This window comes from Hydra viridissima, unplaced genomic scaffold (genome assembly GCF_058129835.1).
Source record: "Hydra viridissima isolate aposymbiotic clone 2 unplaced genomic scaffold, HvirCarnegie_v1 scaffold_15, whole genome shotgun sequence".
Classification (NCBI taxonomy): Eukaryota; Metazoa; Cnidaria; class Hydrozoa; order Anthoathecata; family Hydridae; genus Hydra; species Hydra viridissima.
This window is the reverse complement of record NW_028324314.1, coordinates 2,560,226-2,585,985: the sequence shown is the minus strand read 5'-3', so window position 1 is coordinate 2,585,985 and position 25,760 is coordinate 2,560,226. Positions and strand designations below refer to the sequence as shown.

At 30.6% G+C, this 25,760-nt stretch overlaps 2 protein-coding genes across 2 annotated transcripts; one reads left to right on the top strand and one right to left on the bottom strand.

The window, feature by feature from the left end:
• Window positions 1-516: 516 nt before the first annotated feature.
• Window positions 517-25,760, top strand: LOC149878169 (interferon-induced very large GTPase 1-like). Its single transcript, XM_090073383.1, has 4 exons — window positions 517-636; window positions 5,827-6,401; window positions 10,572-10,844; window positions 20,801-25,760. Exons 2-4 carry the CDS (start codon window positions 5,967-5,969, stop codon window positions 25,697-25,699), a joined length of 5,607 nt encoding a protein of 1,868 aa, XP_089929509.1. The 5' UTR covers window positions 517-636; window positions 5,827-5,966; the 3' UTR covers window positions 25,700-25,760.
• LOC149878170 (uncharacterized) lies at window positions 16,260-18,556 on the bottom strand. Its single transcript, XM_090073236.1, has one exon. It carries the CDS (start codon window positions 17,805-17,807, stop codon window positions 17,499-17,501), a length of 309 nt encoding a protein of 102 aa, XP_089929362.1. The 5' UTR covers window positions 17,808-18,556; the 3' UTR covers window positions 16,260-17,498.

Sequence of the window (25,760 nt, the reverse complement as noted above, 5' to 3'; positions counted from 1 at the left end):
TAACCTTCACAAAATAACATTTTTATTTAACATTTGTTAAAGGTATACAACGGGCAATTTGGTTTGAAATTAGGTAGTTGTAAAATATTTCCCGAAAAAGTTGCCGAAAAAAACCCGTTTATTTATATGATGAACTTAGAATACGGAAAAAGTCACGTGACTGAAATCCCTATAACAAGTCTAGTTCTTACTCGCTTTTATGGAGATCAAAATATCTGAGGACAAAGTTGGCAGAAACCATAACACCCTTTACTGGTTATGACGTTTTAAACAAGTGTTGTTTTAAAATAATAACAACTAAAGTAAAGAAAAAAAAAATACCAACGGTGAGTATATTGCTTAAGTTTCACGATCTAAACATCTATGTCATATGAAAAAGGTTTTATAAACTAAATGGATGTAATTAACTATGAACAATAACGAAGATTAATTTCAAAGAATTTATTTTACTCATTTAAAATAGTTATTATCTTTTTATTGTTTAAAATAAATGCATTCTGCTCTAACCTCAACTGCAACTTAATTAAAGAATTTTACTAACAAACACCCTTCATAAAATGCAATTTTTGATAAAGTCATAATGGTTGGATGGTTGGCGTATTAACACTTTTATCAACTTTAGAATTTTTTTCAAATGTAAGTATATCTGTAATATTTCCTTTCATTATAAATTATACGACTTAAATTATTTTGCAACTTTTTTAAGTAGTTTGTGTAGATTCTGTTGACCAAAAACTTCTTATACATCGATTTGTTAACAATATTTGTCGGGCAAGAAGAAATTTTGCGTTTAAACTCGTTATTTTTAAAATAGCATTTCATCCTTAAATAACCTGACAGAAGTAGCACATTGATCTGTATCTACTTTTTACAAGTTAATACAAAAGTCAACTTTTTTTTGTTTTATTTTTCAATTAACTTTAACTGCACGAAATCCAAATTTTTTAAAAACTTATGTTAGAACTTTTTCAATTCAATTCTGAAGATGTGATTTGTTTAAATCAGAAACAAAATGCATTTATACTTCAAAAACTACTTTAACACAAAAAAAGTTCGTTATCTTACTGAAACAATGTTCATCATTGTTTCATCAGTGATAAGTTTATAATGCGTTTTTTTCAAATGGATGATGTGTAAAACTTAGTTTTAACTAAACTTTAGAGTTTGTTTATTAGCTCATATATTTTGATTGCTCTAATTCTGTCGTTTTTGATTTGCTTTTCTTATATCTTCGTAATTATGTCGTATGCAACTTAACAATGTGATGTTATTTGCTTTTAACTTGATAAAAAAGATTAAAGCATGCTTGCTCTGAAAACGCCCTTCTGCAAAATAACGAGTTTCTCAGTCTATGTGCAAAATTATGAAAAAAAAATATGAAAAAAATATGAAAAGAAACAAACAGTTCAACATATTAATATGGTATTATGAACCTCGTCCATGAGCAAACCAAAGCAAGTTGTCGAATAAACTTCGTTCTATTCCTGTCCCTTTAACAGTAAGTAAAAGAATATGATCAGGTGGCCAATGTTTCAGAAAAAAGGGACCAGTTTTAGAACTAAAAACAAAGAAAGGAAAGGTGCATGAACAAGAACAGGAGGGAATTATAGAACGCTTTAAACATTTGATTTGAGAACCAAAGTCATACAACTTTATTAACTTTTATAGCTTTGGCCTTCAAAATGTCGACCTTTTTTAAAAGTCTTTATATATATGGGCTTAGCCATCATTTTGTAAAAGTTAGGCGCGAAAAGTTTTTCAAGATGATCTTTGGTGATTATTGATTGAGGTTCAAGGCCTCGTGATGTTTATTCGGGATTTTTTTACAACCTCTCAATCATGATTCTTATTAAAAGTCGGGATACCGATAGTTTCTAGTTATCACAGATTTCTTCGTCAATCACCAGATAGTTTTCCTGTCTATAAAGTTATAAAGACATTTGAAAAGTTATGGCTTCACTACAGTCTTCTCTAAAAACGTTTATCGCATTTCAACTTATTTATCAACAACTTTGGAGAATCCTAAAACGGTGAATTCAGTTCTATCAAACACTGTGCGCCAAATTGTTCTTTGGTTTCTAAACTTTTAAGATCTACTACCCGATATTCACCTTTTTCAACGCAGTTGCCATCAAACTGCGGGGACCATGGTTTTTTGCGGAACTTCTCATGAAACTCTTCAACTTAACAGCCTGTTTGAATATTGAATTTTTTATTGCTGTTTCGCTAGGAGTTGGGAACTTAGCACTATCAAGAGTTTTCTGAATATTTCAAACAACTTTTTGATTGATACCATGGCGTTCTCTACTACAGGTCTATTCATCTTGCAAACGGAATTTTTTGTGGGAGCCTATTTTTTTTACGGCTGCAGAGAATTATTTCTCTACGATCAGAATAGTTTTTAAAAAGAAAATGCAATGTTGTATATTCTAAATTATTGTTACATGGCATAATATAAATAAACTTATTGTTACATGGCATAATATATAATATAAACGTGCAGTTTTAAAATCAATTTAAGGCAAATAATATATATTTTTAAATTTCAAATTAAATCTTTATGTCATGCTCTAAAAATGTTGTGTGTATGCTTGTCACACAAATCAAAATGAATAAAAATGTATATCGAGTGAAGCTAGTAAAGTATCAGTGTATTAATTTCCAAGTGATTGTGTTCAGCGTGAAAAATGGATAAAGGCTAGTTCAAACTCTAATTTAGTTGTTACCAATAATATTGTTATCTGTGAGTTACATTGGTCTCCAAATTTGAAACAGTTACAGTATATGGAGGAAAATATTGGCCAAAAAAATGCTCCATCTGTTTAGCTGGGAGTACCCTTAAGTTCTTTAAGTGGCATAAGAAATACGTTAAGTGATGAGTTTATGAAAATCTTAGCTTTGAAACTTTTCATAATGGAGTTAAGATTAATGTTTGTAGTTTAACAAACAATCGAATGATAACTGTTGACAACTGGTCTAAGTTTGATAACATACTTCGGTTTTTAAGTTCCTTGATAATGGGCAAGAAAAAAAAAGTAATTATGCATCATATTTCAGTTATGGGACCAAAACTAACTGTATATAAGTTTATACACCATGAGGAACATTATTTAATTGTTTGAGAAACTAATTCAAGTTGATGGCCGCAAAAGCCAGTTGTGGTAAATGGCTTTCGTAACGAACATAGTTGAATCATAGTTGAATCAATAACCTGCGTTCACTTAACGACCGCCGAAAAGTCAATGATCTTTCCGACCACCGAACAGTCGATAATCTTCCCAAACTTAAGATTTGGTTTTATGAAACATTGATTACAAAAATATCCTTGAGGACAAAGAGAAACAAGAAAAGTTTACTCATGTTGCACTTGAAATAAATGCAAAAGAGCAATTGAAAAGTCGACAATCAATGCAAAAACAAAGGAAATGTCCAAGACGCTCCAGTTCTAGTACTTTAAAGCTCTCAATATTTTGGTGAAAAAAGTGTCGAAACCTGACAGCATTACCAGTTTACTTTCATACGGTGCAAAGCTTGTTGTATACAACAATATGATAATGTGCTTAAATATTCCAAATTATGTTGAAGTTTTAAATTAAAGACACTCGCTTGGGAAAATTTTTTTACGCTGAAGGAAGAACACCCAATTACAGTGTTGTTGCTGCTGGAAATGCTTTTTGGTTCTTGTCATTAAAAGTTTTTAAAAGAATTCTAATTCAGTTGTCAACATAATTTTGATGGTTTCACAACCTTTGACAACAGTTATAAACAGATGTTATGAGTTTGAAAATCCCCAAACTGAGCCTCCAATTTTCCAACGGATAGTATACTAACTGCGAGCATTTTTTTGTTAAATACCGGAATGCGTTTCTGGAACGCAAGCTAGCGCGAACTCTTAAGACTGTTCGAAAAGAATCGCAAGACGAGACAAAAATCATATAACAAAAGACTTCTCAATTCAATAACAAATGCTAAACAAGATGGCAAGATAAACTTGCTATGGGAGCAGTGAACTTGGAATCCCTGCAAAAGGCAGTTATCTTTTAAAATCTACAAATATTTTAAAAAACTTAAAAAACAAAATGAAAAAAAGTTAACCTTATGACGCATGACTTACTTCATGCAAAATGAATAATCATTTTCTCTTTAAAAATGACGAGTTCTTTCGTTATTTAACTGCAACATTTTCCTTTATATCAAACGAACCCAGCATTCTAAATTACCATAGCATTGTGAGGGCGGTGGATTTTCGAATATTTACTTTATTAATTATTTGATTTTAATGTTTATGTTTTTCTTATTTTTGAGGGAAAGGGGTAAAGGGAAAGGGAAAGGGTCTGGTTCGGTTTGTGGATTAGGTATATGGAGGTTGGGAACAAGGTTGATGGTCTGGGGAGTATTTGGTTAGGAAAGGGCTAGGTTTGGGAATAGTTTGGTTAGGAATGGGCAAGGTCTAATCAAAAAGGCTTAACTTATATTCGCCGTCCTCAGTATATTCTATAATATAAAACTCAACAAATGTTCTATTAATGTGTAACGGTAAGCACTCTTATATTTGTGTGACGTAAGTGTAATGGCGCGGATAGGCTAAGGTGCGCGGTAAAGCATCAAACTTTTCAATAACAATATTTAACGCATATAGTAATAACAATAATATTAATAATCGAAATGCAAACAAAAATACTTACTACTGGTTCTTCTTCTCTTACTTATTTTTCTTAATAAATATTCTCAAATATTCTCATCAATATATATTCTCTTAAAATTAACTCATGCAAATATCAATAAATCAATACAGATAATAACGCTTATTTAAAGTTACTCAAATATCTTTTCTTACCAATTCTTCTCGTAAGTTTCTCTTTAAAATCTTCATAAATACTTCTCATGAAATTCTCTTTAAATCTTTAAAAATCCTTTTCTCATAAATTCCTCTTTTTAAATCTCTTAAAACTCTTTTCTCATAAAATCTTCTTTTAAATCTCTTTAAATCTCTTTTCTCATAAAATTCTCTTTTAAATCTCTTTTCTCATAAAATTCCCTTTTAAATCTCTTACTCTTCTTAACTCTTACTTTGCCATCTTAAAACCTCTTCAAAACTCTTTAAAACTTCTACTCTTTTCTATTTTTGAGCATTTTATAGTTTTCGGTTGTTTACGGTTTTGCTACTTATTCATCATTTATTTATATGACAGCCTGAATAAGTTTTCGTGCGTACATCTTTTCTTGGTTGTTGTTATTTTTTTACTTTTCTTTTCGCTATATTGTTTATTCATATGACAAATTCAATAAATCTCTGTGTGTACGTCTTTTCTTGGTTGTTGTTACATTTTACTTTTCTTTTCGCTTTATCATCTTATTCATATGACAAATTCAATAAGTCTCTGTGTGTACGTCTTTTCTTGGTTGTTGTTGTTTTTACTTTTCTTTTCGGTATATCGTCTATTTATATGAGAAATTCAATAATTCTCTGCGTGTACGTCTTTTCTTGGTTGTCATTACTTTTTTTACTCTTCTTTTCGCTGTATCGTTTATTCATATGACAAATTCAATAAGTCTCCGTGCGTACTTTTTTTGTTGGTTGACTCACTCTTTTCATCGTTCGAATATTATATGCTTAAGTCGGGTAAAACTTAAAGATAATGTTTACAATTTTATCATTTTCCCTCCTCACAGCATGTATTTAACATTAGAAAAGCGCAGTTTTATAACTTTTAGTAATTAGCCCTATAAAATATTTTAGTTTGATTTTACACCACGGAGAACAGTATAGAAAACAGATTGTTTAATATATAAGCAATAAAATATTTTGTTTTTTATCTTCTTTAGAAACTAAAAAAACTTACATTCAAGATTCTTTGAAAGACTCATCGCAAAGTTATCCTCGTTTTTCGACTGGTTTTCTTCGCGAACTAAAACTAAGTTTTAACAACACCTTAAAGCAGCGGACATTTAAGAGCATTTGCAAAATGTCAAACCAAATGAATTTTAATGATGATGAAAACAGGTTCATCTCAAAAGACAAAACGTTTGAAATAGAAGATTGCATGAAAGAAAGTGCTGTTAGCGAAATGGTTGATGGAACCGTAAAATCCTTTCCAGTTAATCCCTTATGCAGTCTCAATGCAACTGTAATGGATGGTAGAGTAGTGACGTTAACTTGGAAACACCCTGATATCATTTTAAAATGCTACCTTCTGAACTACAAAGAATCTACACTAGAAATTGAATGGAGGAGGGTTAATGTTTCTAAACAGGAAAACACTTATGTATTTGATCAACTTTTGTTTGGGACGGAATATTCCTTCAAACTACTGGGGATTGATGACAGACACAGAGAGGTTTTACTGACTGAAACAGTTCACAAGAAAACCGTTGAGTTAGATGCTCCGCAGATTATATCGGTAAGTGAAAAGGCAATTAGAATGACGCTAAGCGTAACATGTAAAAACTGTTTTAATTTTCATTTTGAGAAACATGGCAAATTAGCATACACTTGCTCAATTAAGTTTATTAAGCAATAGGATTTCAATCAGAACGACAAAGTTTTTTTGAGTATAATTGTTAATATAGCCTGATATACTTAAGACAATTAGTGTGAAATACAGTGTATGATTACAAGCAGTGATTACATTTCGAATCAATTTTTGAATGGATACGCGTGGTTCCTAATTTGCGAGGAATTAAAAGCTATATAACAATGCCTTATATATTCGATTTAGGAACGCGAGATGGTTAAAATAAGCAGAATTGTTTATTTCCAGTTTGACACTCGACTAGGTTAATTTCGATTATGGCGTAACTTTGATTGATTTAAAACATTGCATTAAAAAGTAATGACATTGATTTTGATCAGAATATTTGTGAGAACTAAAATCTTTTTCTGAGAACATACAGACTCATAAGGGTATCAAAGAGTTAATTTTACTGTAATTAAAACTGGTACTGCTATCAGGATGTTTCCAAAACACTTTTTTTATGTTTTTATTATTTTACGCTCGAAAGAAGTTAAAAGCAATCTGGATATTTTATTAATTGAATTTTTTTTTAAGATAAGATTTTATTACAATTTTTACATAATTGAACATTTAAATAAATATTAAATACACAAATCTTCAGCAAATACCGTCTTGAATACAATATAAACATATCTCTCTGATTGGTTAACTTATTTTAGGTTAGGTCTGTGACTAATATTCATATTCTAAGTCTATTTTGTGTAATACAAAAGATTTTAAGTTGAATTATGGGATATTTTAAAAAAATAAATTTTGTACAACTGTGAGCTTTCTTGAGGGAAGTTGCTAAGTCATTAAAACAAGGCCATTCATTTAAACTGATTTTTTATTAATGTATATATGATAAATGGGAAAAAATTAATTGTTAATTTAATCAAACTTTCAACCTGAAAATGACAATAAATCTCACACCAAAAGCCTTTCAGGGGAAAAAGCTATAGTAATAACTTGATCTCAATCAAGCTACTACAATACTGTAGTAACTTGATCTCAATCAAGTTACTGCTATAGCTTTTTCCCCTGGAAGGCTTTTGAAAATCCCAGTTAAGATCTAAGCTGGTCAATTAAACTAACATCATTTGAGATGCGATTTGGGCATATGAAGAAATCTTTATATTGTTTAAGAGTTTAACTTTTATGGTAATGTTGTAACTGTCATACACCAAGCTCCTGCTAGGAGAAAAAAATCATATGATTTTTTATGCCCAAACGTATCAACTTATATGCAGTCTTCACTAAGTAAAAAACAAAAGTTAGCAACTTTGTAGAACTGCACTGATAGCAAATACCAAATCCAGTGTGGCCAGAAGGGTACTAGTGATTTTCAAATAAGTGTAAGTACAAAAAGTCTGAACGTAATGTGCAATAGAAACCAAATATTAAAATCCTAAATAGGATAAACCTACAAGCTCGCCATGTGTCTGTTCTATTGAATTATGATGACTTAATTAAAATTTGCTGCGCAGTCAAACTCAATGTTCAAATGTAGTGTTGAATAATATTATCTGAAATAAATAATGTTATAAATATGCATATAAACATATGCATATGCAAATACATAAATAAATAAATAAATAATATATATATATATATATATATATATATATATATATATATATATATATATATATATATATACAATATCTGCCAAAATTGTCACCATGTTTGAACAAAAAAATATTTTATATATATTTTAATAGAAAAGCTGTGAAGAAAAATGAATTTTTAGTTTTATTAACTAAATTTAAGACATAGGTAACAAAAAATATTGCTTTTTTGTTAAATTTAGAATATATTGAATTTTTTTTTAATTTTTATATGAAAAGCTAATGGTGACAATTTTGTCTCGAATAAAAGCAGTTAACATATTTGCCCACAGTTAATAAGGCATATGACATAAATTAATAGCCTTATGACTAAAATGATTGAGTTATCAACTTTTTACACGATTTTTAACGATTAAATATCATTAAAAGTTTGATTTTGTTTAGAAAACAAAAAAAGTATTGTTATTATTATCATGAGGGAAAGAAATTTTGAACTAGAAAAAAATATTGTGGTAAGCCATACATCCGTACAATATTATCGTGAAATTGGTGCTGAGTTCGGAAAGTCTCATAATATGATATATAAAATCAAATTGCGCAATAATTTAGAAGTAAGTAAGCCTAAAAGTGGTCGAAAGAAAATTTTTTCACCAATAGACCATAGAACAATCGGTCGTTTATATGATTCTGGAGAGTCTAAAACTGTAAAGGATGTTACTAATTTAATGAATAACAGCTATGGGACTCATGCTTTAGTGCGGACAGTCAATAGAGAGCTCAAAAGAATTGGTTTTCGATCCAGAAGAAAGATCAAGAAGCCATTGTTAGTTTCTTGTCACCGCCAAGTTCGTTTTAATTATGCTAAACTTTATGCACACATGACTTTTGATGACTTTTATGACTGGATTTGGACAGATGAAAGCAAAACTAATATGTTTGGATCAAATTCTTTCACGAGAAGAAATTGAATGTCGTTGACTGGCCAGCACAAAGCCCTGATCTTAACCCACTCAAAAATTTAAGGCCAATTGGTAAACAACGGATCTACAACTTTCCTTCTCCACCTAAGAATAAGGATGAACTTTGGTCTCGTGTACAAGAGATTTGGTACTCAATTACACCCGAGAAATGCCGCATATTGGTTGCTATTGTTCCTGAAAGAATTCAGACTGTAATTAAATCTAAGGGAGAATACACTCAATATTAATTTACTACAACATGTTATTTGCATTCATTTGCGACAGAATTGTCACCATTAGCTCTTCATATAAAAATTAAAAAAAAAATTTAATATCCTCTAAATTTAATAAAAAGCAATATTTTCAGTTAGCTAAGTCTTAAATTTAATTAATAAAACTAGAATTTCATTTTTCTTCACAGCTTTTCTATTAAAAAAAATATAAACTATTTTTTTGTTCAAACATGGTGACAATTTTGGCACATACTATATATATATATATATATATATATATATATATATATATATATATATATACATTTATATATATATATATGTAACTTTTTCAAGTTGTATTATTTTCAAATACAATATCTCGTGTTCGTATAAGAGTGCTCAATATTTTGTATAAATAGAGCAATATGTACATATATATATATATATATATATATATATATATATATATATATATATATATATATATATATATATATATATATATATATATATATATATATATATAAAACGAAGAAACAACAGTTATGTATGGTACTTAGAGTTTCATTCCTAACGGTAATCATCAGCCATGAAATACAAATCAAAAATATAAAAACTATTACAAAATTACAAAAAATTACTGTGTCGTGTCCTCTGGCGTCATGATAGAAAGAAAGAAGGATTAATATTGCTCTTTTTATCATCAGTTCCGTTTTCTTTAGCAATTGTAATATGTCTTTTTTTTTTTTTTCAGATGATATTTGATTATACTTGATTGAGTATCTAAAGTATATTTTCTCTATTGATTTGACGACTTGAGTAGAGCGCTCAACAGAAGGAGCGAATATTACTATTTCAAGTTGTATTATTTTCAAATACAATATCTCGTATTCGTATAAGAGTGCTTGTAATTTTGTAACGGTTTTTATATTTTTGGTTTGTATTTCATGGCTGATGATTGAAAGTTTTTCTTTCGCTTAACCTCTGGTACTTGGTGAATAGAGAATATCTATGCAACTTAAATCAGAAAGAGATTGATTTCCTAGAGTTATTAGGTTAATGGCTTAAACTGAAAATATCTTATTATCTTAATTTTTGCTGATTATGCAAGAAAATTTTATGAAACTTTTATATTTTTCTGAGTTCTTTTATGGATTAATATAAACGATAAATTACTTGCTAATAACCAAATGTAACCTCTCAAGATTCAACCTCAATTCGTAAGTCCTGCTAAAACAAATTAATTATTTGCTTATGGAGTCATATAATTTCTTTTTTGACACACATCATTAAACCAATTACCATTATAAACTTAAAGCTTTTTTTTCTTTGCAGGTATCTCTCAAAGAGAAAAGTGTTATTCTAAAATGGAAAGCAGTGAAATTCGAAATTTCAAAATATTGCTTCCGTTATAAGCTAGGTGATGATTGGTCGGTATGTTTCATTGAGTTAGAAAACGTTCTCTTGAGTTACAAAAACGACAAACTTCTTTCCAAGGTGAAGCTATGTTGTGACAAACCAGGAAACTACTGTTTTCAAATTCAATCAATTAGCAAATTTGGTGAAAGTAAATGGAGCGAGGAATTCTGTTACTCAAAAAGCAAAGATGTGAGTTGATTACTTTAATGCAGTGGGTTGTATGGGAAAAGTAAAAAATAATTGATGCTCTTTTACTTGCAACTTTTTTGAAATCTTTTCAATCCAAGGTTTTAAATCCGACTGATGTCGATAAGAACGCTTTAGAAATTGCTAAAGTTTTTTGCCAAATCTTAGCTAAAAATATCCTAAATCAGAGCTTCCAAGACAGAATTTTACAAGCTGCATAGCTTCTTATTATTAAAAGTTATCAATTTTTTAAGCATTTTGTGATCATTGGTAATTTTTCTACGATTTATCTTTTGAAATTAGGATAATGTTTTAGAGCGATTCATGTTTAACCACTTTAAAAAAACATATTTGACTAGATAACAGTAACGCTAATTTACTAACTGTCATTTATTTCAGGCTAGAGCTAGTGTTTATCTAGCTAATGATTGGTTTGCCATTTATTATCAGATGAAAAAAGGAAACCACCCCTATTTTCTTAATAAAACAAAAATCAAGTCCTTATGTGAAATATCTGCTAACATTTTCCCGCTTTTAAAAACATTTAAAACTAGCTGGATTACTCGGTGCATTTCTTCTCAACTGAGAAGAACACTTCTTTTGAAGAAGACATCTTCCAAGTAGAAGACTTTTGTTGTTCAAAAACACTTCTTTTAAGGAATGAACTTTCTGGTGCTGGTTCATGCGGTTGTAAGAGAATATGGGTAGACATTACCGCTGTTTTTCCACCTGGAGTAAAGATAAATTGATGTCGTTGCACATTGTTTGGGCATTCAAGTTCTTAAGAAGATTTATTGGTGAGCCAACTTTCAACTCCAAGCAATGTGGAGACATTCCTGTGTGTTCGACTGGATGTTCGGCAGGATATTCAACTGAATCATTGTCAGCAGTTGTATCTCTCGAATGATAAAATTGACTTAGCCTGGCGGATTGCCTGCGAAATTGAAAATAATCGCAATCATAGCATCATTCCGTGGAGTTGAAATAGCTCTCTTACACAATCACTAGCAGTAGTTGATTGGTTCTTGGTTCATCTTTTGAGCAATCTTTGGAAAAACAGCTTTCTGCATATCCATTGTTGTTTGTACCAAGATGCCTAGTTTTGCAGGGAATATGACCTTTCCGTCAACATCTTATGCAGCCTTTCCTTACCCCAATCGGAGAAGCATGTTGAAAAATTGCTGGACAGTTGTGTCTCTAAAGAGCCTTGCTCTCATGTTAGCTGAGAGTATAATTCCTTTGAGTTGACTCCAGATGCAACATTGTTTGATGCATTCATTTAGCTCATCAGCCATGGTACATGGCACTACAGGTAGCATTTGGCAAAAATCACCTGATAGTAGGAGAAAAACTCCTCCCATAGGTCGGTCTGAGTGTCTTTGATCAAGTAGAATTCTGTTGACTTTTTCAAAATTGGTCTTGTTCTAATTTAAGTTGAATGGGTTGTGCAACCATTATTCAAATAGTGGCAGCAATGAGCCAACTGCACTCTAAAAAAAAATCCGTTGTATACAACGAATTGGGTAACAGATCAATCCGTCGCTATTGCACCAACGGGTTTTCCGTTAAGTTAACGGATTAAAGTTTTAACGGATTGAAATCCGTTGATATTTTTCCGATAAAACAATCCTTTTAAATAAAGGAGTTATCACGTTAGTGTATCAAATTATCCGCTGTTTTTATTCAGTTCAAATAACTTTATTGTAGGGAATAATAAGTTAAAATCACTCCATTATAATTAAAGATGAATTAAGCCACATAGTATTGTAATTTGATAACAAAATAATCCTTACATTTTTTAATATATGGATTATTTCATTATGATATTCTTAATACATATTGGTTCTTACCATTATAAATGTAATAATTACCACCCATCTGATACAAGCAGTACTAATTATACAAACTAACATGGTTGGGAGAAATATAGTGCTCAATTTGTTAGCAAGCTTCAAAAACTTTTTAACTTGACATTGAAAACTAATCAAATATTTATAATAATGTTATTCAGTACACAAACTTTTAATTACAATCAAAATAGTTTTTAAAAATATATTTTTAATAGTCATTATATTTGAGGTTATAAAACATCTGTATAAAACACACACACACACCCATATACACAACAGATGTTAAAACTAAACCAATTGTTAACAAACTAGGTTTTACGTTTTAACGCTGCTGTTCTTAGTACATGTTTCACTCTTCAATTCCAGCAACGTGTTGTCAATTCCTAAAGGTAAATATAACATAAAATACAATAAAGAAAATATGGAACCTAAATGATATAAATAGTATGAAATGAAAATAAAATTTTACTAATTACCTTAAAGAAATATTGTTATTGCTAATTCTTTATTTATAAATTGATAATAGAATTTTTTTTATTTTATTAATTTCTGATAGCATTTTCTAAAGATAAAGTTCAATGCAACAACTAAATAATATCTTTAATAAAAATGTTTAACAAAAGATAATCTTATCTGATAACTGAAAGGTTCTATAATTTCCATATACTTGAATACCTGTCAGGAACAAAATAAAAAAAAGGTTTCTTACTTAAATAACAATAAATCAAAATAAGAATAAATAAGTACATCAAAAGAAATGAAAATAACAACATCAGATTTTCAATTTGATACCACATGCCTCATGTCTAAAATAGTAAATTCTAAACGAATGTAAACAAGGCATACATAAACTTAGTTGTTCCTAGCCTAAATAAATATCCCCACCTGAAGAAATGCAAATCAAAGTCTAAAATTTTTAATTTTACAACTAATTTAAACTTACGATGTGATATTGAATGCTGTGTCTAAAGTAGCAAATTCTAAGAATATAAACAAGCCGTATACAGATAATTGTGTAAATAACCATTTAGTTTATACTAAAACTGTGTGACTATAAAAAAACTGGCAAGTTAAACTTATTGCAATAAACCTTTTATCTACGATGTAAATGTGATTTAAAGATCCTGTAAACAAAAAATATTGTTAACAACTCATTTTTTATAGTATTTGTCTGATGTAACGGACGAATTTATTTTTAAAAAAATACAATAACAAGGAACAGATAGCTGTAATACTTGAACATGATTAAACCATTGTAAGCTGATGTCTATGTAAGCCCTTAACTTGCTTTAACTATATATTAAAGCTAAAAACATATAAGATAATAATACAAATATAAAAAGTAATAACACATCTATATACTTTTTTAGTATTATAGAAAAAACGATTCAAAACTTTATTTTTTATGTTAAGTACTTCAATATGCTAACAAATAAAACTCTAACAAACAAGATTTAAAAGATAATTTATCAAAAGAATATCTTTTTATTTTTTATTTTCAAAAATTTATAAATAATGATAATAATAATAATTATTATATATATATATATATATATATATATATATATATATATATATATATATATATATATATATAAATTAATATCAATATATTTCATGTTAAGAGTGTTACAAAAAACACAGATCATTGCAAATAGTAACTCACTAATAAAACGCAATTACCTAAATAATATAAAGAAAAGACAAGAGAAAAACACAAGAAATAAACTATTCACATAGTAAAAGTAGAACTTTACAAAAATTTATAAGTAACACTTATAAAACAGACTTTAAAAAGAGTTAAAATATAGGTCAAATAGTTATTATAATGTATTCACATATATATACATATATACACAAACAAGAAATTATAAAATGTACATAAACATAAAGAAAAAAGTTATAGAAGTAAAGAATAAAATTAAGCGTAACTTTTTAGGTAAAAATGATGGAGTGACTTTAAGAACAGATTCTTGGATCTAAGGATAAAATTTGTTTTTAGGGTATACGGAAGGGTGTTCCAAGAAAGGATTCACTGATATGTTATGGAATTTATTCCATGTTTAGTTGTCTGTTTTATATATATATATATATATATATATATATATATATATATATATATATATATATATATATATATATATAAACACACACACACACGCACACACACACACACACGTATATACATACATACATACACTTGAACAAAATAAAATGAAACTAACTAGTGGTAGCTGAACTTGCAGCTTGATCTCATCAGGAATGCTGGGTTTCATAATATTTTCTTAACTTTATGAAACAAATGAAAACTCTATTGCATTTATCAAAAGTGCATTTGACTTCTGAACCTCTCGAAGTCAATCCATGTAAATTTCGAAAATGAGAAAAAAGGATATGTAATGATGAAAATATAATCTACAGAGGAAGCACTTCATAATTTCTTTCGGAGACCATTTTAAAAAAAATTTTTTATTTTTCGACAGATTTTATTATTTAATCCGCTGAATCAAGGATGTATTAATAGATGGAAGTTCAACGCATTGTTTGAGATCAAAGGTGCCGCCAATTAGACAAAAGCTATGCGTGTTACCGTCAATTTTCTAAATTCATGATACAGATATTCCGACTTCTACCCGTCAAATTTCCGTCAAAAAACCTCCCTCAGTAAACCCATTATAATTATGCATTTACTGAAGCTTATGGTTATAAAAGACAAAAAAATTAATCAAGAATAGTTCACAAATCTGAAAAAGGTTGATTTGAGCTATGAACTTTGCTTAATAAAAATTTAATTATGTTTAAACTTTGACGTCTAAAACTAGGCTTTTGCAAAAAGGCTATGTATGGTTTACAAGAATGGATAGAGTAAAGTGAAACAAATTTTCCTTGTTAAATTGAAATTGCTATGGTATAGTTTAAAGATCGAAAAATATATTTTTAGTGTTCTTTTCACTCCACTCTCAGATTATGCTTCCCACTTTAAGGTTCAAATCAGAGAGTATTTCTTATTTTTGTCGGAAAAGTCGAACTTATTTGCCTCGCTTTTTTTTCTCTTGAATTTGTTATTATTTTCTTTTTGTCCTTGTTAAAAATTTTCTTATTTGTGATACCTAAATCGCATTTTATCTAAATGTATTGTAACTAAAAGCATCTTATCCCTTTCATGCACTGGATTGTATTATAAAAACAAATTAAACTAAGCTTCCCCAATGCAAATAGTGCATTCTAACCGATTGAAAACAATATTTTATAAAGGAGAGTTGAAAAAGGCTGTAGAAAAAGTCTACTTTAACATTTCATAGTACCACTGTCATTTTGTAAACAATTTTTTATGGGTTATGTTAGTTATGGTAAAATAATTGGAGCATGAAAGGATTTAAGTTCATAAAAAACTATTGATTTCAGAAGTTGGAAAGAAATATTAAGTATGTATTTTTAATGAGCATTTTTGATAAAGCATTTTTAAACATTCAGTCATTTAAAGCTAGTTTAACTTATAATGATCTTATTACTTTTATTACTATTATTGTTGTTACAAATAGTAACAACATGATAATAAAAGTAATAAGACCATACCTTTCGTTGCATATTCTTGAGCCTTCTACAAGTGGTGTACAGCCTTATTTTTAACCTTTTCTAGATATATCAAAAGAAGTAATCTTATATTCCTATCTATTATCTCATTACTGGATAAATAATGAATCTTCATGAGGAATATTTAAAACATTTATGTAGAAAGTGTGGCTGCATAATAAAACAGGATAGTCACTATCAAATAAAACCTGTTGTTATCTTTAAACAAGCAACTCTTAGTTTTTACAAGCTGGATATAACCTCAGACTATTAAAATGTTCATCCTGAATATTTATGCAAATCATGTTATATGGTCTTAAACAGGTTAGATTTAAAATCAAAAAAAGGCTTTGAAGTTGAGAGGAATAATAAATTCTTCACTTTTTCTGAACATACAGAAACCTGTTATGTATGTAACACACTCACAAGAGTTGGAAGAAATAAAAAAGTACATGCAATAAGTATTCATCAACAGTTAAAAGCATTTACAACAAAACATGATTTTGACTGTTACAATTAAAATAACAAAAATTATTTTGTAATAGTTAAAATCAATAATCGCCAATCAAATGGCATGTGGAGACTTATTGCTTTAAATTGTGAAGTACCATTATCCAATAATGTTAACAAATCTCTTCCAGATCTACTAAATCTTCAATCTGCTAATATCATAGTCTCCAACATTTCATGCATAACCATCTGTAGATGTAATAATGACTTCTACTATCTTTTTTTCTAATCAGAAATAAATTTTCTGATTTTAAAAATTTCCGAAGCACATCAAATGAGGATGTTGGGATAATTGAAACAAAAGAAGGTAATACAGTTGAAAACTTTAAAGTTATGAGACATAAAGATTGTTCATTTATATGTTCAGAAGTCTGTTGTGATTTTAGTACCACCTACCATACTAACTTGCCTTTAATGGAATCCAGGTTAAAGAGTAAGGAAAGTCAATCATCTATTAACTTTAACTAGCCATTTTTTAACTGTGTACATTTTCTTACACCAGTATATGTAAAAACTGTAATAAAGATAAATTGCATTTTTCTATATGGAAGTTCAATAGTACATTACAACAATTTATAGTTTTGAATAATTTCTAAAATCAAAATTAAGAACTTTTACAATATTTTCATAATCTGGGAGTATTTGCAAATATAAAATAGCACCAGTTTAGACATTAAGTTCCACAACATGCAAGTATAAAAACAATTTTAGTACCAATGCAACATTACTTTTCATACTTTTTAAAATTCGATTCTCTAAGATATTTATTGTGACATTTCGGACAGATAAATTTAGTTATTAAGAGTTCTTCTGTTTTTTTCAGCATTTTGGTTTCTTCTTCTGCAATCAGCTTCTCTGTAGGAACTCCTGGTGGTATGAGCTCCAATTCAAAATCCTCTGATAACAAGTCCGCTAACTCTTCAAGATCTATCTCAATAAAATTATCCACAACTATTTCAATTTCGTTTTCAATATTTTCAATCAAAAAAGAATAATCTTCTTGATTAATAGCAAAGTTTTCTGTCATACTCATTTTATGTATCGCTGCTCAGAAAAATATTTTTAAAAATATTTATATTGGATAGTCGAGTCCATCTTTTTCCGACGTCGAATAAAATAAAATTACTCCCCGGTTTCGCAATTATCACCTATTGTTTCGCTTTTGTTATCTAAACAATACCGTAACACGCATATCTTTTTTATGAAACAATGCGTTGAGCGTCCATCTTTTAATACGTCCTTGGCTGAATTAATGGAATTTCGAAGACTACGTAATTTGTTAACTTTACTCCGTTAATTTTGTTGTTTTTGGAAACGAATTACTTTGTTAATTTAACGGAGACACGCAATCCGTTACTTTTTCTAACGGATTGTTTTTAGAGTGTGGTTGTGCCAAGTTAAAACCTGCTGACCATTTTGCATGACAAAACAGACAATGTCTTAATGAAAGAGTGGTCTCCAAGACCAGGCGCTCTCTATCTGTAAAAGGGTTAGCCGTCCCCATCAGTTAAGCTAAAGCAAACAAATGCAGTGGATAGTGCTTTTAGTACTTGATATCTTTCATGCAAAATTCGTTTGGAAGCTCTGGGCCACATGGAGCAAGGATCATCTTACTGGTCACTAATTTAAACAGTTAGGGATTATCAATATTATTAGGTATTTATGCACTAATTGCAGTGTCTTTTTGGTTTTGGCTCGTTTTTTTTTTCAGCGAAAGAAAAATGGGGACAAGTGGCAAACCACGTTTTAGCAACTCAATGTTATACATGTAGCATTGAGTGGGCCCAAACGCTTGTCTTTTTGTGAGGACATTCAACAGACTAATATGTTATTGATGAAAAATTGTGGCTAATAGCAGCAGTTCAATATTGAAAGAACAACTCATTAATTTCAGACCAGTTGTTTTGACATGTGAATGTTATAAACAGATCTGGCCTACCTAACATATGCATATAGCGCAATGTATTTTGAGCATATTCATCCATTTTACATGAACACATATAAAGGTAGATGGCAAAGTGGTGTGCCTGCCAACATTGGCAGCTGCACAATCTGTTTTGATGGCATTTTTGAGGTGGTCATGGAAGGCATTTGTTTGAAAGATTATGTTCAAACTCTTCGCTGAGTATTCTGCTTCTCTTGCCGTAGTCTGACGGTTACTTAGTAATTTTAATCTGGAATTCCGTTCCAGTTAATATTTAACTGCTCTGGTTGCCTTCATTTATATTATTCTGGGAGATTATCACACGAGGGAAAAATTCTATTCGGGCGGCATTTTCCAAGTTTCTTGATATGTTACCAAACTCCTCAAATGGATTGAATTGCGGTGCTTGATGATCATTCTGGTAGCTAGGAAGATGATTTGTATTTCCTGGATTATTGGATTTGGTGGCTTTTTATTTAAATTTTTATCAAAGGGATATTTTCATTGACTTCTGGGAGTAAAATTAATCCTAAGTACAAAGTTTAAGCTCAGAGTTGCCGCATTCCACCTTAACGTCTTTGCCATGGGACAAAGGGTAGTCGGAAAATTTAAGCGAAAAAATCATTGTTGTTGGGCATTATCAAGCTATTTAAAAATATTATATAGTAGCAAAGGGTTCTCAAGTCATGAAACACAATATTCGAAATTTCTAAAAGCAAAAAAAAGAGGACAACTGTGGGTCTCACCCCGTATTCTTTTTTTATTAAATAATTGAAATAACAGAAAAAGGTATACAACAAAACCCACTTACGCCGCGGCAAGTAATCAAACAGTAACTTTGTATGCGATAAACCTTAAACTGAATAGTCAATAAAACAAACTTTATCCGATTACACCCTGAAAAACAAAACTGGGTTCTGAATGTGCAACACCGCACATTTAAAGTATAAACTTATTATTATTGTTTGGAACACTATTCAAAATCATTGACTTTAAGAAAATATAAAACCATATCAAAAAGTCAAATCTCACATTCATTCAGCTCTATTTTTTCCAACTCTCTCAACTCCGAGTGTGAAGTAAATATGCAAAGTGCTCGAGACAGGAAAGTTTATATTGGGCCGATGACATGTTTTGCGTGAAATAGTATCAGATTTAAATTATGGGCTACGGACTCCTCGGCCAGGTTTATATATTTTTCCTTGATGGTGAGTTTCTTCAAGGTTTCTGTGATCTCATTGTGCAAAAGTTTTAAAGTTTCCTCTCATTGTCAGTCAAAGCGTACTTGGTCACTTAGCTTTTATTTCTCAGTTCGGCAGTTTCTTCTTGGCAAAACTAATGATCTAAAAAAGCTCGTTTTTCGAAGCTTAAATTTGAAATGTATTTTGCAAAACCAGCAGCTTGAACATCACATGTTTTCTTGTGAGGGTCATTATCATCACTAAAAACATAAATTCTATTCCAATCTTTTGATCCCATTACTCCTATGGCTTTCGGACCACAAACAATAAAATATTTAGATTGCTGTAGAAACTAGAATTTGCTTTGCAATCTCAAATGCATCCTTTGGAAAGATTTTTTGCAATTAAAAACTTCGTTATATTTTCTCATCCCTCAAGATATCGCGCAGCTGCAAATTGAGGCATTATTGAAAGCACCTACTTAAGGTGGAAATCAGATTGCAGCACCTACATAAGAATCAAAATCAGATTGCAGGTCCCTGAAGATCACTAAGCTTAGTTTTTTGAATTTATTTGTTTTCCTTTGCAATCGACAATCCAATTTTGCCTCCTAAAAACTATACTAACTACAGATAATTTTATGCAGCCATAATTATTTTAATACTATACTTAGTTTCACAATGTAATTAAATCAAACTAAAAATATATAAGCAATACGTAAAAGTAGACATGCTTACTAAAATACAGCGCAGTGCCGGAAAACTGTTTTTTTCCGACAGTTAAGTTTGAATAAAAACATATTTTATCTAAGAACATAGAATTCGTCATTATATTAGAAATATGACAAACAAAACCGAAAACAAAACATTTACGCGAATACAACTTGCTTTGTTGCTATTTACTAAACTGCCACTTTTTTAGGATGAAGACTTTCCAGACATTGATCATGATTATGATGACGACGACATAAAAAACTTCTACCACGAAAATGACGTGATCACTGATAATGATATATATTGGGCAATAAAAAGTTATGCTAGAGTTTTAGAAATAAACTCATCAGCTCCAGCAAAAAGTAAAAGTATTTCAACAATGAGATTGTTACAGAATATTACAAGAATGAAATATCAATCTTTTAATATACCATTAAAATGGCATGGCCAACTGGGAATGCATTCTGCAGTTAATCACCCAATGGATATCTTGCACGATTTCATTCTTAAAGCTGACTTCTCTTTAAGAAGCAAGCTTTACCAAAAGCTTGCGTTTTGTCATCTTTCTGTCCCCGTCTTGTTTCCATCTGTTCAAGACCTTTACATGAATTTGTCTCTTAGAAGTATAATATGTGCAAGGCGCGAAAACGATAAGTTAATTGAGGAAAATGTTACGAAATCTCCGCTTTGCGTTGTTTCGATGATGCGGATCGGTCAACAGGCTGTTAGTAGCTTGTCAAAATCAAAACTCTGCAACGATTTATTAGGTTTCAATGTCAATACAAAAAAAGGGAGTTGTGGTTTTTACACTAGAGACTCTCTTTCAAGTAAAATGAACAGAAAAACATCAGAGGGAACTGTTGAAGGAGTATGGTATCATAACATATCACACAAAAGAAAGGAATTTTCTAAACCTTTTTCATTGTTAAACTTAAGAGGAGATGCTCTACATCTTGGTCAATCGGCAGTAACACTAGCTTCAGCTTCGGATGTATTGTTTGCTCTTTGTGGAGTAGATATGTTCAAAGATGAACAGCACTTAGGTTTTCTAATAGCCTTAGCCGAAAGCAAAAACCAATCGACCTTGAAAAAACTTGTGGTTTTAATGACAAAAGAATCAGCTAGTTGTGTGAAGAGTAGACGTGTTCTGTTTAATGATGTTTGTCCCAATGTTCGATATAAGATAATTGATGAAAACTACCATAAACTGTTAGAGACGGTGACTGTTGAAATAGAAGAAACTCTTGAAAGCAGTTTACAAATACTCAGTCTTAACGAAAGGTTTTCACAATTAGCTCCAGAATATATTTTAAAAAACTCAAAAGCAAGAGATATCAGTGAGTCCTTTCTAAAAGAATTAGATCTCTTGAAAAACTCAAACGCACAAGAGAAAGCGCAAATTAGAAAGAAGTTATTTCCAATACAGTCTACAATAAAACGATACGCAGAAGCACAAAAAAAGGAAACTAGAACTCGGAATCTTGATCAGAAATATAAGTACCGTGATGAAATCCTAGCTGTTAAAAAGGAGCAGTCCGAAATAATCCAAAAAGATTTTCCTCATCTGATGTCTAAGTTCTTAAAGGAGATATTTAAATGTAATGGCATAGAAGCGAAGATTAGATATTTAAGTGATGTTAAAGATTATATGGATGATTGGTCTTTTTCGCATCTATCTGATGTTCGAAATCAATACTCAATTGCCACAAAGGAGCTAAATTTACTTAAGAGAAAGCAAACCAAAAGTACATTCGACGAATCATCATTTTCCATTGAACAGCGCAAACTAGAGATGCGCTGCGATAACCTGAGCATTTATTTATTGAATATATCTATAGGAGTTGAAACGATTATTCGTGAGATTGGTGGGATATATGAAGCATTATATAGAAATCAGGACAATTTAAACAAAGAACTCAGCAAGTACATGAACATGCTTCCTGAATTAGCTGCTTCCTTGCTTTTGAATGGAATCGCACTAGAACTAATAGATGGTGACGGATTATCAGTTCCAGTAACTTGGCTGAAAGAGGTTTTCAAGGTGTTCAAAATATCCTATATGGAATATTATAACCTAAAGCATGAGCCAAGAATCTTTGTATTAACAGTGCTCGGAACTCAAAGCTCTGGTAAGTCAACTTTACTGAACACCATGTTTGGAATACAGTTTCCTGTAAGTGCTGGGCGCTGCACGAAAGGAGCCTACTTACAAATGATTCCAGTATTTTTGGAAAACTACAAGAATGATGTTATTCTTGTTGTTGACACAGAAGGGTTAGGCGCTCCTGAGTACAAAAGTAGCAAAACACACGATAACGAAATAGCAACGTTCGTTCTGGGGATATCAGATGTTGCAATAGTTAATGTGCGCGGAGAGTTGCCAAACGACATAGAAAACTTTTTAGAAGTAAGCATATGCGCGCTCATGAGAATGAATATGGTTGATTTTCATCCGAACGTCGTGTTTGTTCATCAAAACTGTGATCCGTCTGCGAAAGAAAAAAACTTATCTGGTCGCAATACCTTTATGAAACTTATGGATGAAGTGGTTGTAGCACAAGCTAGGATAATGCAAAAGAGTTATCGACACTTTCAAGATATCGTTGACATTTCACTTGAAAATGATATTTTTTATTTCCCACAACTCTTGGAAGGATCTGGCTCAATGGCACCGCCAAATCAGTCATATAGCGAAGCTTGCTCAGAATTAAGAGATCACATTATAAACAAAATGGCCTCCAACAAGATGGGTAGTCTATGTTTAGAAGATCTTTGTAAAAAAATAGAAACGGTGTGGAACGGAGTTTTAGAAGAAAACTTTGTTTTGAGTCTAAATAACAATGCGGAGATTCAAGTCAAATATGAAATTGAAAACGAAGTTAGCATATGGAGATCAAAAATAGAATGTAGTTTAAACGAATATCTTGAAACTGCTTATAATGAAATTAAAGCATCCTTTAAGTCTCGCTTCGAAGCAAACGCTTGTCGAGATTACTTAGCGACAAAACTGAATGAATTCAGTGCTAAATCTGTGGAGTTAAACAATGCACATGCAGAAGCTTTTGTTAGTTTTATCGATAAAAAAACCAATAACCGTAACATTTTTCTAAATTGGAAACAGCGCTATATTAATAGAATGGAACAGAACATTAAAAATGTTGTGAGAAATTGCCATGGATGCATTGAAAAATATTTTAATGATCAACAGAATAGTTTAGAGTTTGAAAATGAATTGATGAAAAGCAAAGCTGATTTACAAAAACATACAAGAAAAGTGGCAGAAGATCTTTTAAAGAAGAGAAAGGACCAAGATATCGGTAATGTAGAGTTCAGCAAGGAAGAATGTGAAAGTGAATTTCAAATATTTTGGAATGGTGTTATCGGCAACTTATCAAAGCGGCAAAACAAAATGTTCATTCCCGCTGATGTGACGGAGGTTTTTAAGCAAGAACTTTATATGTGTTATGGGCAAACTGCAAAGTTTAATAGCACTATTAAAAGATTTGGTGATAGACTCGAAAACAAGTTCAAAGTGGAGTGGATTAATTTATCAGAACATTTCGAGTGGAAAAAATCGTTTTTAGCTTATATTAATATTGTACATGACAAAGCAAAGTCGTTCACTACACCTATCGAAAGAGATTTAATGCTAGAAATCGAGGACATGATTTCATTAGCTATTCATCGTATACAAATTACTTTGCTTTGCTTGAGAGATATAGGAGGCGTTAAACAATTGAAATTCCAACCTTACGCGCAATTTGATTGCACTCTGTTTGTTCAACAGTATATGAAAAGAGCAGTTGATATTTTGAAAGATACGTACTCGAGAGCTAAATGCAGTGAAAAGTTTGTTTTAACTTCCACTTTTATAGCGTTATTTGCATGTTATGCAGCACAAATTGCTTTTGAAAAATTTAGTTTTGCACAAGAAAGTTACTTTGTGCATAATGATCTTATGGAAAAGATTAAAAGGGAGAGAGAGTCAACCAAAGACCTATTTTTATCAATTTTAGCTAATGAAAAAGACATATCAATTGCTGCTCGTCAAATAAGGGCGCTTTTTCTGATTGCAGCAAAGAAACAAGCTTTAGTTTCAGTTAGAAGCGTTTTGAAAGAATTAGTTTTAAAGAGGATCACACAAAAGCTCCATGTGCATGGATTGGTACTTCGTGATGTAGTTGAAATTGTTTCAAAAAAATCAAAGACTGAAGAAGAAATGACTTTCGTTGAAACTTATTTCAACGACCCGTTCGTCTCTTTTGAAGATAAAATTTCTGAAATAATTAATGATAACAAAGAAGCAGATATTAGTACGGAATTAAACTTGAAAATAAACGCAATTTTTGAAAAACTAAAAACAAAATGCCTGAATAAGTTTGTAGCACATGGCTTCAAATCCTTTAAAGTTAATATTTGCGAGTATTCCGTAATAAAAAAATTAGGAATTGGAGAGAAAGACTTTGATGTTATTGTAGAGCTAGGCTCTGAAAAAAAAATGGAGGTTGAAAAAGAACTGATTACAAAAGTAGCCTCATTAATTGAATGTGCAGATAGTAATCTACTCAAACTTTCTCCAGAAGAAGAATGGGAGTTGAAATCGCAACTGATAAATGATATTAAAAACCATTTATTTCAATGTAAAGTAAAATGCCCGTTTTGTAGAGCACCTTGCAATCAAACTCATGCGGATGATAGCAATGATCATTCGAGTAGATGTCATCGCCCTCAAGGCTTCGGTGACTATACTGAAATAGATAGCTCTGAGTTCGTGATCGGTTTTTGTAATGACTATGTCACTTCTAACTGTAGCTTTAAAAACAATGATACAAAAAATGAATGGGTTCCCTACAAAGATTACAAATCAGTTGGACCGCGATATTTGAGCTGGGAAATCGATGGAACAGCTAGTGATCACTATTTGTATTGGAAATATATCACATATCACGCTATGCAAATCTTAGATAAGTTTTATCCTGATGCTGTAAAAAAAGATGTAAGTAGTTGGAGAGAAGTTACAAAAGTTGAGGCAATTAATGTAATCAACAATTGTTTTTACTTAGATGGAGCAAACGTTCGAATTGTGAACGGCCGTCATATTGTGTAAATCATTTTTAAAGATTTTGTTTTGTGTATATTGCATTTTTAAAAACTTGTATCAGCAATAT